This window comes from Glandiceps talaboti, chromosome 1 (assembly GCF_964340395.1).
Source record: "Glandiceps talaboti chromosome 1, keGlaTala1.1, whole genome shotgun sequence".
NCBI lineage: Eukaryota > Metazoa > Hemichordata > Enteropneusta > Spengelidae > Glandiceps > Glandiceps talaboti.
The window spans coordinates 33,823,235-33,840,093 of NC_135549.1; the positions used below are offsets into that span (position 1 = coordinate 33,823,235).

Here is a 16,859-nt window from a genome sequence, read left to right on the forward strand (position 1 = left end):
ACGTTCCCATCATATTTCAACCAATCTGCTCGATAATTTTGGAATCATAGATTTTTGGCCAAAACGACACATCTTAGCCCTAATTTGCATATCATTGATGATATCATCATCTCATGAATAATTCTTAATCTAAACTCCTCCAAGAATATTCCAACCAAATTTCAGTGTAATCTGCTTAGTAGTTTTGGAGTTTAAGTTTTTTGACCAAAAGTCACATTTTTTGACCCAGATCACACACATTTTAAGAGCATTTTGATTTGAACAATTTCCCAACTAGACACCCAAGGTAATATACCCACCAAATATCAATCGGGCCACACACACACACACTTTTGGCATGTCTATAGCACTACTGAACCTTATCAGTTCAGTTGTGCTAAAAACCAATCAGATATTTGAACTATTGGGTATACCACGATATGGCAGCCATGGATGATTTTATTAACCAGCTGGTTGCAGAAATGTCATTGGAAGAGCACTCAGGGTCTCTCCAGACTGTTGTCGACAAGATCTTGGATGAGCCCATCCCAGAAACAGTGAAGAGACTTGCACATTTGCATGCATCTTTGCATGTTTAGCCTTTCTTCTCATACTGCTATCTTTGCAGTAAATTAATTCTGGCATACAAGGCATAATGGGTATAAATCCATGGAAATGTGCACAACAAAATTTACACATATTCCTGGCTCCCTCAATCCTGGCTATGTACAAATCAATAGACATACATTAACTTTGGTTTAAATACAAAATTTGACATTCTACATGCAAATATACATACATGTACATGTTACATGTGTAGCATGTATTCTCATACCATCCTAGTGTGATGTTGTACACATTGCACAATACAAGGTGTGAAGTCTGCCAACTTTTTAAAGGCAATGTTTTTTCTCATCACAGCTGCTTTTTTCCAAATTTTTAGATCAAACTGCAATTTGATGCATAGCATGAAGAGTTACACAAGTTTTAGAAATATTATAAAATAAAACTTTCACATCTGTGTACATTCAATGCTACATATTTCCATACATCTACTAGTAGACGTTCTTTGTACTTTGAGTTCTTATGTGTATTTAATATTTTCATCACAGGATTTCATCACTAACTAACTCTAGAAATTTAGTGAACTGTTGTGTTCAGCTACAAACAATCAAATAAATAACTGTATGCAATACACTAACTATAAAAATATTGATAACATAAATCACGATGTTAAGTAATATTTATTTTCTTCTCTTGGTTATAACTTTCAATATAAACAAATCCATGTCAAATACAAATACTCAAACAATTAATCTCTAGAACAAAGTGCACTAGTACAAAATCATTCACTTGTGCCAATGAGATTATTACACAAATTTGTCTTTCACATAGATGTCCTCAGGAGCAGGAGTGTTAGCAAGTAATTCCTCTTCTACATTTTGTAATGACCAGTCATGATCAGTGATTTGGAGGGCTTCCCATTCAGCCTGAATATTAAACAGAATAATAGCAGTAAATCAGTAGATTCACACTTTGAGAGATGGTCACAATGATTAATAAAATTAAAAATGTCCAACTTTTCAATGATATATTCTTGAAAATATATAAGGGAAAGCACTATGCTGTCCAATGAATGATAAGAGAAAGAAGTGTGTGGTCCAATGGTATGATAGGAGAAAGAAGTGTGTGGTCCAATGGTATGATAGGAGAAAGAAGTGTGTGGTCCAATGGTATGATAAGAGAAAGAAGTGTGTGGTCCAATGGTATGATAGGAGAAAGAAGTGTGTGGTCCAATGGTTTGATAGGAGAAAGAAGTGTGTAGTCCAATGGTATGATAAGAGAAAGAAGTGTGTGGTCTAATGGTTTGATAGGAGAAAGAAGTGTGTGGTCCAATGGTATGATAGGAGAAAGAAGTGTGTGGTCCAATGGTATGATAGGAGAAAGAAGTGTGTGGTCCAATGGTATGATAGGAGAAAGAAGTGTGTGGTCCAATGGTATGATAGGAGAAAGAAGTGTGTGGTCCAATGGTTTGATAGGAGAAAGAAGTGTGTGGTCCAATGGTTTGATAGGAGAAAGAAGTGTGTGGTCCAATGGTTTGATAGGAGAAAGAAGTGTGTGGTCCAATGGTATGATAAGAGAAAGAAGTGTGTGGTCCAATGGTTTGATAGGAGAAAGAAGTGTGTGGTCCAATGGTATGATAGGAGAAAGAAGTGTGTGGTCCAATGGTTTGATAAGAGAAAGAAGTGTGTAGTCCAATGGTATGATAGGAGAAAGAAGTGTGTGGTCCAATGGTTTGATAGGAGAAAGAAGTGTGTGGTCCAATGGTATGATAGGAGAAAGAAGTGTGTAGTCCAATGGTTTGATAGGAGAAAGAAGTGTGTGGTCCAATGGTATGATAGGAGAAAGAAGTGTGTAGTCCAATGGTTTGATAGGAGAAAGAAGTGTGTAGTCCAATGGTTTGATAGGAGAAAGAAGTGTGTAGTCCAATGGTTTGATAAGAGAAAGAAGTGTGTAGTCCAATGGTATGATAAGAGAAAGAAGTGTGTAGTCCAATGGTTTGATAGGAGAAAGAAGTGTGTAGTCCAATGGTTTGATAAGAGAAAGAAGTGTGTAGTCCAATGGTATGATAGGGGAAAGAAGTGTGTGGTCCAATGGTTTGATCGGAGAAAGAAGTGTGTGGTCCAATGGTATGATAAGAGAAAGAAGTGTGTGGTCCAATGGTTTGATAGGAGAAAGAAGTGTGTGGTCCAATGGTATGATAGGAGAAAGAAGTGTGTGGTCCAATGGTTTGATAGGAGAAAGAAGTGTGTAGTCCAATGGTTTGATAGGAGAAAGAAGTGTGTAGTCCAATGGTTTGATAGGAGAAAGAAGTGTGTAGTCCAATAGTATGATAGGAGAAAGAAGTGTGTGGTCCAATGGTTTGGTAGGAGAAAGAATTGTGTAGTCCAATGGTTTGATAGGAGAAAGAAGTGTGTGGTCCAATGGTATGATAAGAGAAAGAAGTGTGTGGTCCAATGGTTTGATAAGAGAAAGAAGTGTGTAGTCCAATGGTTTGATAGGAGAAAGAAGTGTGTGGTCCAATGGTTTGATAGGAGAAAGAAGTGTGTAGTCCAATGGTTTGATAGGAGAAAGAAGTGTGTGGTCCAATGGTTTGATAGGAGAAAGAAGTGTGTAGTCCAATGGTATGATAAGAGAAAGAAGTGTGTAGTCCAATGGTTTGATAGGAGAAAGAAGTGTGTTGTCCAATGGTTTGATAGGAGAAAGAAGTGTGTGGTCTAATGGTATGATAGGTGAAAGAAGTGTGTGGTCCAATGGTATGATAGGAGAAAGAAGTGTGTGGTCCAATGGTATGATAGGAGAAAGAAGTGTGTGGTCCAATGGTATGATAAGAGAAAGAAGTGTGTGGTCCAATGGTATGATAAGAGAAAGAAGTGTGTGGTCCAATGGTATGATAGGAGAAAGAAGTGTGTAGTCCAATGGTTTCATACGAGAAAGAAGTGTGTAGTCCAATGGTATGATAGGAGAAAGAAGTGTGTGGTCCAATGGTATGATAGGAGAAAGAAGTGTGTGGTCCAATGGTATGATAGGAGAAAGAAGTGTGTGGTCCAATGGTATGATAGGAGAAAGAAGTGTGTGGTCCAATGGTATGATAGGAGAAAGAAGTGTGTGGTCCACTGTGGTATGATGTTGCTATCTTTACGATATATGCTACCATTTGGCTGTTGATATGGGTGTGGTCATGTTGTTAGATATACTTGCATACATTTGTGTATGTTTTTGTTCACTTCTGTACGAATTCCTGATATTATATTCACAATATATGTGATCATTTGGCTGTTGCTATGGGCGTAGTCTTGTTGCTAGGCACATTTGCATACATATTTTGAATGTTTATTCATTTGTTTTCCTATTCCTGTTGTTATCTTTGAAATATACGTGATTATTTGGCTGATCAAAAAAATTTTGACCAAAAATGAACATTCTGACACTTATTTGCATATCACTCATGGAATCATTGTATGCTTAATATTTCTTTGTCCATACATCCCTAGATGAATTCCCATTAAATTTCAGCCCAATCTGCTCAGTAGTTTTGGAATTATAGTTTTTAACCAAAAAGACACATTTTTAGCCCTAATTTGCTTATTACTGATGGAATCATCATGTCATGAACAAATCTTACTTTACGCTCCCTTAAGAATGTTCCCACCAAATTTCGCATCAATCTGCCAATTAGTTTCTGAGTTTAAGTTTTTTGACCAAAATCACATTTTTTGACCCAAAACCCACATCTCTGATGCAATCAATTTCATTTGAACAATTTCCCAACTAGACACCAGAAGTAACATGACCACTGAATATCAAAGCAATCGGTCCAGCATTTTTTGATTTTAAGTTGTTTACACACACACACAGACAGACAGACAGACAGACAGACAGACGCGGGGCGATGCCTATAGCACTACTGAACCTCTGTTCAGTTGTGCTAAAAAACCGTAACAACACCAATAGGGGCCTGGTCCAAAGCCATAGGCTTGGGCCTCTAATAAAATTAGAGTAAAACTACATATTTGCTTGTGATATCACCTGCAGCTGTGGAAAAGTCTCTCCCACTTATATCCATGTTGGCAATGTGGATGTATACAATGTACTTTTTCCTCTAGTGTGAAGAACGTTGCGTTGCTCTCAACTGTAATTTGAATATGGCAGAGCATGTTCAGAATATCTGCAAGGCACCATATCTCCACCTCCACAAGATCTCTTCGATATGCCATTTTTATTCTTTTTCAGAGATTTCTTACACTACAGGCAACCCAGACTCTATCTGTCTATTTGTACTTTGTTGATTGGATTACTGCATTTGTCTTCGTTCTGGTTGTCGTTTTATTAACACGCTACATGTATACCGTGTTCAGAATGCAGCTGTACCTTATATACAGAGCCACAAGATCAGACCATACCAACTATTATTTCTACACTCTTTAAATTGGTTGAAGATTGTACAATACAAAATTTCCTCAGTCTGCTATAACTTGATGCAGGTGACTGGTCCCAATCTTCTCATTATCTTCATCTGTATGCTTTCCCAGACAACATTGGTCTTCTTCAGACACACGTACATTGAAAATACCTTTTGTTACTAGGAAATTTGGGGTGCGATCCTTCTCTTACACTGGTCCCTCAATCTGGAACAATCTTTCCACAATTTCCTCATCAGCATTCCAAGTCATCATTCTGCTGTGCTATTCAAACTCACCTCTTTCACTTAGAGCACTTTACTCTTTTCCATCTGACACTTTCCTTATTATTGTCATTGCCATTATTCCAATTGTCCTACAGTTTGTAATTGGTCCTTTGTTAGCACTTGGAACTCTCCGGAGAACAGGTGCATTATGAATATAAATATTATTATTATTATTATATGCTAGGGAAAAAGAATAGTGTGGATCACTGATATGATAGGAGAAAGAAGTGTGTGTGGTTCAATGGTATGTGTATTGTAGAAGAAAGCATTGCAGACATCATGATTTCACATTTTGAAGTTGACAGGTTAACAGGAAATGTGATTAATCTAACCTTAAATGCTTTTGAAGGATCCGGGGGCATAGCCATGGCAGAACCTGACATCTGTTCTTGCATAATACGGGCTTGGTCAGCAGCTAGAATAGCAAAACAAGAGGTGAATTATCACTAGATATTATAAAAAATACTGCCAATGGCTCTGTAGCACACCTGTAGTTGGCTGTTGCTATGGGAAGCAACATGTAACATTTAATTATTTCTGCAACCACAGATTTTGTAAAGATGTCAACATGTTATGAGTAGTTGTTTTGTTCCCAACAAGATCAGTTTACAATTGCAATTTCAAATAGTGTAAAAATGGTGTTTGGATGATTTTGGGACAGGCAAATGTCTCATACTATTACATTAATTTTGTATTTTGAAGATCTTCACACAGAACTACATTGGACATTTTAATGTGTGTACACATTGATTTTCAGTGTTTCAGTGAGGGCCACATGTACATGTATTTTTACACTATCCCACCATACACATGTAGTGTTACAAAAAGTACAAAACCGTACTTACCATTATTTTCTCCAAGGATAAGAGTATACATACTACGAAGTCCAAATACATTCAGGAAATACCAACTGGCAGAACTAACCCAAGACGCGTCAAGTGATGCCAATTCAATACCTCTTTGAAGCATAGGTTTGAATCGAATTGTTAGAGGAAATGGTACTTTTGCTGTAATGCGAATGAAAAAATTGTTTGAATATTGCATAATTGTCTAGATGTGACATACAAAATGTACTGCTTATTCCCAGTGAATTACAGAGCTGGATGGGAAAATTGTACAAATCGCCTTTTTTAACTACATGTAGTTTGACAACATTGATTGTATTTTGTAGATAGATTTCATTCATAAAACTCCCATTAAAAATACCACCAATGGCGTTGTAGTACAACTGTACAGTTTTTAAAAATGTTAATCCGTATGCTAGTCCATGCTAACAATGAATAATTCAAATAATTAATTATTTCCACTTTATCTTAAGAATGCAAACTTCAAATTTCATAGAATTTGGTGCATATACCAACCATAACAATGCGCACAAGTTTGTTGACATAGCCTTTTACTTTTAATGAGTAATTTGAATAATTAATGATCTTCAGTAATTAAGCTATATCTTTGGAATGCACGTTTCAAATTCCATATAATTAGGCACATATGGGATGCAGTCTTATCAACAAGTTTAATGTACTTGAATGTATGGTCGCTAACTCAACCATAAAATTTGGGAAATTGGTATAAAACACGTTTTTGGTAAAAAAGCATGTGAAATTTAGTTTTATGATAAATATAATGGTTAACATTTGAAATTAAATGTAAAAATTGACAGACAAATAGTAAACTATTTATCATAAAATCAATAAGTACTGTCCCCTGATGTCAATAGTAAATACAAACAAATTTGCATATTTAATGGGAAAGGAGGATTTTTGGATTTCACTTTTGTGGTGCGGGGCTATTTTTATAAACATTTTGAGTTAAAAACATACATGAATGATTGTAATAAAATTAATGTAATACTATGTATGATTACCTAAAAGTGTTGCTAACTTGTGTTTTAATTAAATTACAATCATTATCATTCACATACAGATTAAAAAATGAAATTATTCTGTCCCCCCCCCCCCCCCCCCCCCCATTTTGAACTAAATCCCCCCAAATTTTACGCATGGGGGGACAATCCCCCTCTGTCCTGAAAACCTGGAGAAAACACTGGTCTAATAACACACCAAAAATGTCACCAACCACACTAAATGTACATTTGTACATGTGTACTTACTTGTGATAAATCCAGAAAAAGTCCAATTAATCCATCCACCAATCATAATCATAGGTAAAATGTTGGTAACATTTCCTTTCAACATGTCTGTCATCATTGAAGGGTCTGAGAAAAGGAATATATGAGTACAACATATGTTCTTGGTGCTTGTGGTATCACAGCGACAAAAACAATATCATCATATAACATGTGTATATGCAACGATTGTAACAGTTCACCACATACTATATGTATCCATAGTCAAGTACAAAAATACCAAGGTAGTGCAGCTACATGTACATTTGTACATGTACAATGTATGCAAACTGCCTCAGTGTTGTGTTACATGTATCTACATGTGTATCCATCCCAAGATACAATAGAATACAAAACTGCATTGCTACCTTTGTGTTTTTATTAGGGGTTGAAATGTCTGTGTGTGTGTCTGTATCACCATTTTCTATGAAATGACTGGCTCAATTCAAACAAAATTTTCTGAACGTGTTCCGTAGGGTAATGGCAAGAACTGATTAGGTTTTGGTAAACATTCCATTAATATTAATGAGCAAATTAAGTAATTAATGGCTTTCTGTAATTAGGCTATATCTCGAAATTACATGCTTCAAATTCATAAATAACTTCAATTTTTACTTGGTACATACATTTGCGATACCAAAGGGCAACTGTCTTGAAAAGATTATCGATTTAGCTTTTAGTTTTAATAATTTATTGGCATATTTCAGTAATTAGACGCGGTGGCCACACAAATGAAAGCTGTTGTTTCTGGTCAGGAAATGTTGTCTAAAGTGGTGTGGCGAAGCGAATTTGTTTGTTAATTGTTCATGATTAGTTCCCTGAAGTAGCAATTGATGTAGGGAGAGTTATATTGTGTTTCCCTTGGATCTGCACTCTGCACTGGCTGGACAAACATGAAAAAAAACATGATCGAGGCGGGGTATTTAAGTAATGCAAACTGACCAGAAAACAATTCTTTTTTTTTTCTTGGCCTTAAAATACATGTAGGTTTACAATGGGTGCGGAGTTCACAAACAGGTGAAATATTTATCATCGTTTCAATTTTGTCAAATATGGACATATCATTTTCAAATTTCACAAACTAATGCGCAGATGAATATAGAGAAATCGTATCTTTTTAGATTTTCAATTAGAAGTTTAGGAAGTATTATATTGACTTCGAACCATCTCATTTTTACTGTGTTCTTTCCGATTTCCCCAGATAACAAACCACTGCTGTTTGTTGCAAGGCTTGTACGGTACATAATCATTTATCTAGCTCTGTATCTCAGGATATAAATACACTCTCACATATTTATCAAGTGTAATAATCTATAATTTATACCGAAATGTATGTGGTCAAAATATGGAAAATAGACCAAGCCTACGAAGAACATTTTGGAACAATGTATCAATAATGGTGACCTATACCTTGACCTCTATATAATTATTGTACAGTGAGGGCACGCCACTCAACAAAATCTTGACAATTTTCCTGTAGTGTTTGAAGGTTGTGAAATAGTCTATACATGTATGTGACGAGTAGACAAACTGACTTGTAAACTCGTGGTGAGACAGAAGGAAGTTCAACACGCACATGCCGATAGTTGTGTTAGTGCAGCAGAAACTTATAGGATTTGGAGCAGATGGTACATCTGTCGGTCGAAATAGGAATGTAATACACTTTTAATACCCAGTGACGAAGTAGGGCAATAATACCGTATCACTTTACTGTATTAAAGTTGTTAAACTAGCTGTTATGATGCTTACCATGAAGTACAAATACATTTGTATATGTAAACTTTCTGATGAGTAATTATAGCTGCAGCAATGTTATGTGGGTTTGAATTTCATTTATTATTTGCCGTGGAAACGGGTGTGCATATCCCGGGTATGTAGGGGATCATGAAAGCTGAGTGAAGTCGAGGATGGCAAGCTTTCCTGTGCTGAGAATAGGAGGTGGGCATTTGAACAACATTTTTGACAACTAACTTTTATTGAAAAATCACAGATATAGAGCTAAATTTCATGCATAAATCCTGAAATTGCAAGACTATACCCTTACGGAAGGCATTCAGTTTAAAACTGGTTGTTAAAGGAAGCAATCACACATACAAAAATCTACAAAATGTCCAAAGTACAATGTACATGTATTTTATAAAGTTCCCGATCAAAGTTATTGCAAAGTATGAAATCTATGAAGTTTTACTAGATTTCTGTCCCCTCTCATGGGAATGCAAAACCTTGGAAACATACTATTGTGATCAGTGTGGTATATTATATTATACCAATATATTTATTGATGGCGCAAATTGAGAGATCTGATTGGTCTAGATCTAAAATGAGTGATAACGCACGGTTGGCACACGTTCAAATTTTCGTGTTTACTGTTCATCTACGAATGTTGTAGTCCGCAGTGATTGATAGTGATCTCTGTGAATTTTCACAGGAGGATTTTCTCAATGAGACAATAGTTTATGAGAAAATATGAAGAAAATTTCAAAAGCAGCTGAGTTATCGTGTATTTGTACAAGTCATCGCCTACTAAGGTCAAGGCATGCACACGATCGGTTCTACTTCCAGCCTCGGCTGGCAACTGGAGATGGAGTGGAAACAAGTGAGTGTGTCTTGTCATAAAAATAAAGCAAGTGTAAGAGCTTACACTGACCGACTTGCCATCAATCTAAATAGAAATTTGTCTGGGATCCTGTCCTACAGTATCAGTCATCAATCCGAGAGGGAAACCCCCAAACCAGAAAATCTACTGATGTAACTTCCAGTAAATACATTGTAAATATCAACCTGCTGCCATGTCTACATTTTTGTATCTTCTCACTCCACCGAGTTGTGAAGCTGGCCGGGCACGAAGCATGCTGTATTCAATAAACCACTTCAAGTTTATACCTTGAGTCAAACAGGCTGTTTATTCATAACTGTATACTTTTAATGAGCCAATCAATGTATAGATTATCCCTAGAAATGAGTAGCAGATAAAATAAATCCAGTGATGACACTCATGGTCGAAGCATTTGTCAGATCAGCTGGCTTGAAAGCGTTATTGTTATGCAAATTATTCAGGGGGCTGGGCAAATGAATCTAGAAACCCTTAGTTCTTATCTTGTTTCCGATTTTTTTTACATGTACTGGTATAATATAATACTAGCGATAAACCACCCCCTGGGGAATACATGGACCACTCGGTTTTGACCAGGGAACTCAATATATGCACTTGCTATCACTTGTGCATATATTTCATTCACTGGTCAAAACAGAGTGGTATACCATCCCCAGCGGAAAGTTTATTGCTCACACACACAAGGTGTCTCACTATTTTAATTCAATTAAAAAATTAATGAATAACATAACACATACCTGTCATTGGATTCTTGACATTACCCTGTCTCTTTTGTGTCATGAAAAAACCCTTGTCCTTGTCATTAAAGTAATACTTCCTCATGATGTATGACTTCAAGAAAACAAAAGAAATCAGAGTTTAACAAGACTCCATAAAATATCAATGTACATACATTGTAGTCATAAGCTGGTTGTTGTACATGTACAATGTCATACACTAATCAGTTAGGGACTATATGTCTGTCTTCTGCAATTTAAGTTTGTCATTAAGAAGGAAGGTTAAGATCAAAGCTTTAGTCATGGCAGACTTTGGTGTAGCTTTGTGTGAGAAAGGAAAATTCAATGAAAGAAATTGAGCAAGCGTAGTGTGGTTTCTTTGTCCATCCACCACACCATCATGAATGTTCGAATATTCACTACATTGCATTGGAACACATGCGTTCATACTTTATGACGATAAACATCAATGTACAAATGTAAGCAGCACTAATGTTTAGTGTACATTCATAAAGTCTACACCAAGCCACCACTCTGGATACCTATTCCACCTGTACGTCTAGATCTTTTCTTTTCAAAAGTATCAATGTATTGAGCTTTAAAACGTAGGTCAACTTTGTTTGAAAGTGACTTTTGTTTCGTCATTTTAATCATATTCGCTCGGGATGTGTAAGTTTGGAGCTCTAAGCTTGACGGAAAATCGGAAGTAAGTTTACCGGCTGCTACATACAAATTGTCATCGATAATCTACATGATTTTTAGATAGAATAGAATGTATTACTAGTTAGCCTGGAATTAGACATGTAACTAATTAATGTGGGGGCGTGGTCTCTGGGAAAACACAAAAAAAAATCTTCTCAAAGACAAGGCCGATTGGCTTGAAATTTGGTGGCATCTTGGCGACATGGTCCAAAAACTTAACAGATTTTTTATTGATTATTATGCAAATGAAAGGTATTTGAATATTGAATCCAAGATGGCCACCAGACCATGTGACTGATTGGCTTTGTTAAGTCACTAATAAAAGTCACAAAAATGCTTTTCTAAAAGGTGAGTCTTAACTTTAGTTGTAAAAGACGATAGTTCATCGCACTCTCTGATATCAAGAGGGAGACTGTTGCAGCATTGGAGAAAGCCCATTTCCCATATGATGATTTTACCGGATTAATTTTGACAAGCAGCTTGGACTTAGAGCGTAGATTATGGCTGGGTTCATAAAACTTCAGAAACTGGGATATGTATGGTGGAGCTGTGTCATGTACTTTAAATGTATACATGTATGTGATCAGAAGTACATGTACATTTTGTACATGTACAATGTATATTCAATTCAATTCAATTTGATAACTCTATTATCTGTATATGAATGCGGAAATTTGTCTTTAGCCTAAAAATACAATTTACAAAACAATTTACACAAGTACAATATACATGTACATTCTGTGAGTTTACAATTCTCTTTACAATGAGTTTAAAATAGACACAGCTGTTGGAACGAACAATTCTTTGAAGAGGTTTTTCCATGCAAGAGGCATTCTGTAATGGCATCCAGATGGGAGCTTTAATATCAAAAGAGTTGTGTAAGGGATGCATACATGTACATGTATGGTCATTGACAATTTTCTGAGCTTTCCTGTTAACTGCTGTATGATAGTGACATGCCAATGTAATTTGATGACAGCCAATGATCTCCTCTCCTGTGTTTACAATTCATGTTATGTACATTGTACCTTGAATTAAACCCACTCAGATATTGGAAGCAAAAGGAGGTTTTGAAGAATTCCAGTAAAAGGTGGTCATATTTTCTGGTTATACAAATGTAGTTATTAACAATCAACACTATGCAATTGCAAGATGTTGGTGTCAAAAAAATTACACATTTGGCTGTTATATTATGGCAAACTTCAAACTTTGAAAATATCAACCAATTTGTTTGCCTAAATATATATATATATATACTCACACTACCGGTAATCTCTGCTTCATTGTCTTCTTATTTTACATTTTACTACTATAAATCAATACTGTGATACTACACTTTACATGTACATGTACCTCCATCAAAATCTTTACTCTCATCAAAGTTCGAATTCTCGCCAGTTTACTGGTGTGTTTTTTTTTTATACATCTGGAGGTGCTTTTTAAACAAACACAATTGTGTTCATTAGAATTCGGGCTTGTGTGACATTGTGCGATCACCCCAGGTCATAATGTGAATTATAGAAGTTTACAACAAATATAGTTACATTTGTACCATTTGGCTATATTTTGATTCAGGCACAAAAACCATGTCTCACATTGTACATGTATGATATGGTACATTTTGCCAGTTTTGGTTGAAATCAGATATACAATGTACATGTATGAGGGTGAACAGACAGACGGATGCATACATGTATGTACATGTACATGTACTGTACTGTGTACCAGTGTACCCTCCAAGCCAATTTGACGTGCCACTGGCACACACAATTTCTAGTGATGCACCAAAATTTGGTGTTCTCCTATCTTTTGCTGTGTGGTGACTCACAAGAAATGCCAGTTTTTCTCATTTTCACTCACAACAAAATTTGGCTACTGTTAGAGGGCACACTGTTTTGTACATTGTACATGTGTTGGGTATCAAATTTGTTCATATATACATGTATATACATTTGTACAGACCTCTTTAGGTAGATACTTTCCATTCTCTCTCAAAAGACGACTTCTCATCAAAGCTTGGCTGAGAAAAAGACAAAATATTGAGGACATGTTAGATATATGCTACAATACTTTACAGTATATATCACATTCCAAATTTCTAACATTGAATCTACATTTGTATCTGGAGCAATTATTGCCAGCACTTCAGGGCTATACAAAAATATACATGCACAGCTTGGACATTGGTCTGTGCATGTTTATCATGGCTACATGCATTCATGTTGAAATCATACATTTAGAGTTTGAATCATTAAATACAACATGGCAAACATTATTATGTACATGTGTATAAGGCTCTCTGAGAAGTGGAAATTCCTGTAAATTTTCCAAAAGAAATAACAATATTTTTATCGATTAATGACAAAGTGGATCATGACTTATCCAAGTGACATATTTTCTACATACAGAAATATACATAAAGTCAAATGTTCTTTGATGAAAAACATGTTTACACATAAACAGTCAACATGAGAAAGACATGGGATGAAGTTTATATTGGGAAAATACATTGTATATGGGCCAGTTTTGTAAATTATATTTATGTCATGTATAAATCATAATCCCTGAGATCATCAACAATGACTAAAACTGAATTATTGAAGATAAAAATTACCTTGAAATTTTGACTGTCATTTTACTTCATCACTGATTCAGTAAACATTAAAATTATGGACAAATTTTGTGAATTTTCATAGTTATTAACTATGCAGTAACTTGTAGCATGATGTGTTTTGATTACATTTTACTACTTTAGTTGCATACGCATGGAAAACGAGCCAGAAAACCAACAATAGTCGAAAGTACATTGCAATAAATTTCTGAACACAAACAAGGTTACATGTTCAGTGATACATATGTATAGTCGCATATCATTGGATGGACAGATGTTACGTTACACGGCTTCATCGATGTTGAAGTTAATAACAAAATCGAATGATGTACAATGTACATTGTATATGTATGCATGTGACATGCTTAGCCTTTCTCTTAGCCCAGGTCATTTTACAACAGGTAGTATGTTTTCTTCAAAGTGAAGTGAAGTGAAACTGAGAAATCTCACGGGGTTAAATCGTCGAGCAAAATACATGTACATGTAGATCATTGTATGCTCAAATTTGCAGTACATACACCGTATATGTATATTGTACATTTATAAATACATGTAGTTCGGCATTGAAATATGGAATGAAATATCATGCTATCAGAATGTTTTTTTAAAATAGAATTATTAATTCATACGATTGAAATTTGAATCAAATTTCAATCGTATGAATTAATAATTTTATAAAAAATTGATGGGGAAATGATAACATCTGTAAGGGACATTTGGTTTTCAGAAATTGCATGATACCTCAAGCTCGATATTGAGAATTCAGTACATGTATGCACCTGCAATAATTACATTTACAATACGTTTTGTATTCTTTTTAATATTTTATTTTGTGTGTGGACCCAACATTGCTCGTTTTACCATAGGGGCTTGAAATTGGTCATATTTGTTTACAAATAATAGTTTTTGTCTATTGTTTACGTTCTTTCTTTACATTACAAAATTAGTTTTTATTTGTTTACTTTTTTCCCTACAATGTGCCATGTAATAAAGTGATGATTTGAAAAATCTGGTGTCTTTTTGTCTAAATCAATTTTAACTTGTTCTATTTCTTGGTTTAATAAACCACCTTTACTGTATGATGACTGACGACCTTATTTATTATTTATGAGTTAGTTCTACTGAGTGCCCTCAACCGACGACCCTTCCTTGCCCCCACTCACCATAAAAGAAACACAGGGGAAGAAGCTCACGCTGATCCACGTTCGATGTGCCCCATACAAAATGTACATGTATGTTGGTGAAATACAAAATCTGCTAATGAAATCTCAATCAGACATTCATTATCTTTCTAATCCATGAATGTTTAGCCACATTTGCTTTAAAAATATCCAGTCTATATTTCAAAATGAGGAAATAATCGCAAGGAGTTGGAACGGGTGATGTGTACCGACAACTACCTGTTTATTTACAGTTATACATTATTGTAATGAGCTGTTAACACCTAGGTAATCCAATGACTGACTGCTTCCTACGATGTAATGAGCAAGGAGATAAACTGGAAATAAACATGTTGACAAACAGGATGAAAAATATCCAGTCTATATTTTAAAATGAGGAAATACAATGTAATCGATCATAATTGCAAGGAGTTGGAACAGGTGATTTGTACCGACATGCGACAACTGCCTGTGCAGTGGACTGTCGGCGCTGTGGTGTCCCGGAAGTATGTCAGATCACCTTTATAGTTCTCTCAGTAGAAATCTTCCCTGATTTCCTTGTCTCACCACTACTGAGTCTTACGAAGCCAAGAGGGTTCAGTCGCAGACACGCAGACATCGTCAACAAGAGTTATCATTTTTTCGTAATCACTGGTCAGCGAACACACACCCATGTAAATAGATGAATATTCATTTTGCATATCAAGTAACCAGGTATTATACGGGGCACATCGAACATGGATCAGCGTGAGCTTCTTCCCCTGTGTTTCTTTCATGGTGAGTGGGGGCAAGGAAGGGTCATCGGTTGAGGGCACTCAGTAGAAGTAACTTGTAAATAATTAATAAGGTCGTCAGTCATCATACAGTAAAGGTGGTTTGTTAAACCATAGACAGCATTGTCTATGGTTAAACCAAGAAATAGAACAAGATAAAATTGATTTAGACAAAAAGACACCAGATTTTCAAATCATCACTTTAATACATGGCATCTTGTAGGGAAAAGATATTTTCAAATAGCTAAAAATAAGAAAGGAAACTAATAAAAACTAATTTTATAAAGAAAGAAATAACGTAAACAATAGACAAAAACAACTATTTGTAAACAAATATGGCCAATTTCAAACCCCTGTGGTTTTACTGTTTATTTTCTTACTGGGTTGACAAAGAAAAACAAGCGGAGGACCGCGAGCGACGAAGCGAAACCACCACAGTACTGCATGCAGCATCTACGCAATATGTTGTTGTTTTGGGGAATCACTGTCAAGTTACTACTGAACAACCAAATATTTCCTCGTTGTCCACATTGCGACGCGATGCACACTTGTGCTATGTTAGTACGTATGTACTAGTAAAACACTGTACATTTTAATACAATTTACATGTACACATCGATGGGATGAAAACACTCACCTATCAGACACCTGCTGTAAATCTACTTTCTTGTCCGACTGCAGAAGTATACTAACGTAATGCCTAATGATTCCAACAAAGAAGGTTATACAAACTATGGGTAAAACAACCCAGAATCTGATGTTTGGATCAAGCAAGAGCTCCGCCATGTTGGAGTTTCGTTCTTCGAAGTCTCGCGATAAAAGTGCAGAACGAGAATTGTATTTTAATGTCCAACAAGTTGATTAAATATACTTTATATACAAAATACTGTAGATAACATTTGGGTACAGAAAGGATCAAAATCATATA

The 16,859-nt window shown here is 35.6% G+C and overlaps 1 protein-coding gene across 1 annotated transcript; it reads right to left on the bottom strand.

Moving 5' to 3' along the window:
* Nucleotides 1-451: 451 nt before the first annotated feature.
* On the bottom strand, nucleotides 452-16,728 carry LOC144437519 (ER membrane protein complex subunit 3-like). The gene is made up of 7 exons (XM_078126464.1): nucleotides 16,569-16,728; nucleotides 13,350-13,407; nucleotides 10,707-10,800; nucleotides 7,341-7,445; nucleotides 6,073-6,234; nucleotides 5,560-5,642; nucleotides 452-1,469 (listed from the first exon to the last, which is right to left on the bottom strand). Exons 1-7 carry the CDS (start codon nucleotides 16,715-16,717, stop codon nucleotides 1,350-1,352), a joined length of 771 nt encoding a protein of 256 aa, XP_077982590.1. The 5' UTR covers nucleotides 16,718-16,728; the 3' UTR covers nucleotides 452-1,349.
* Nucleotides 16,729-16,859: the final 131 nt, after the last annotated feature.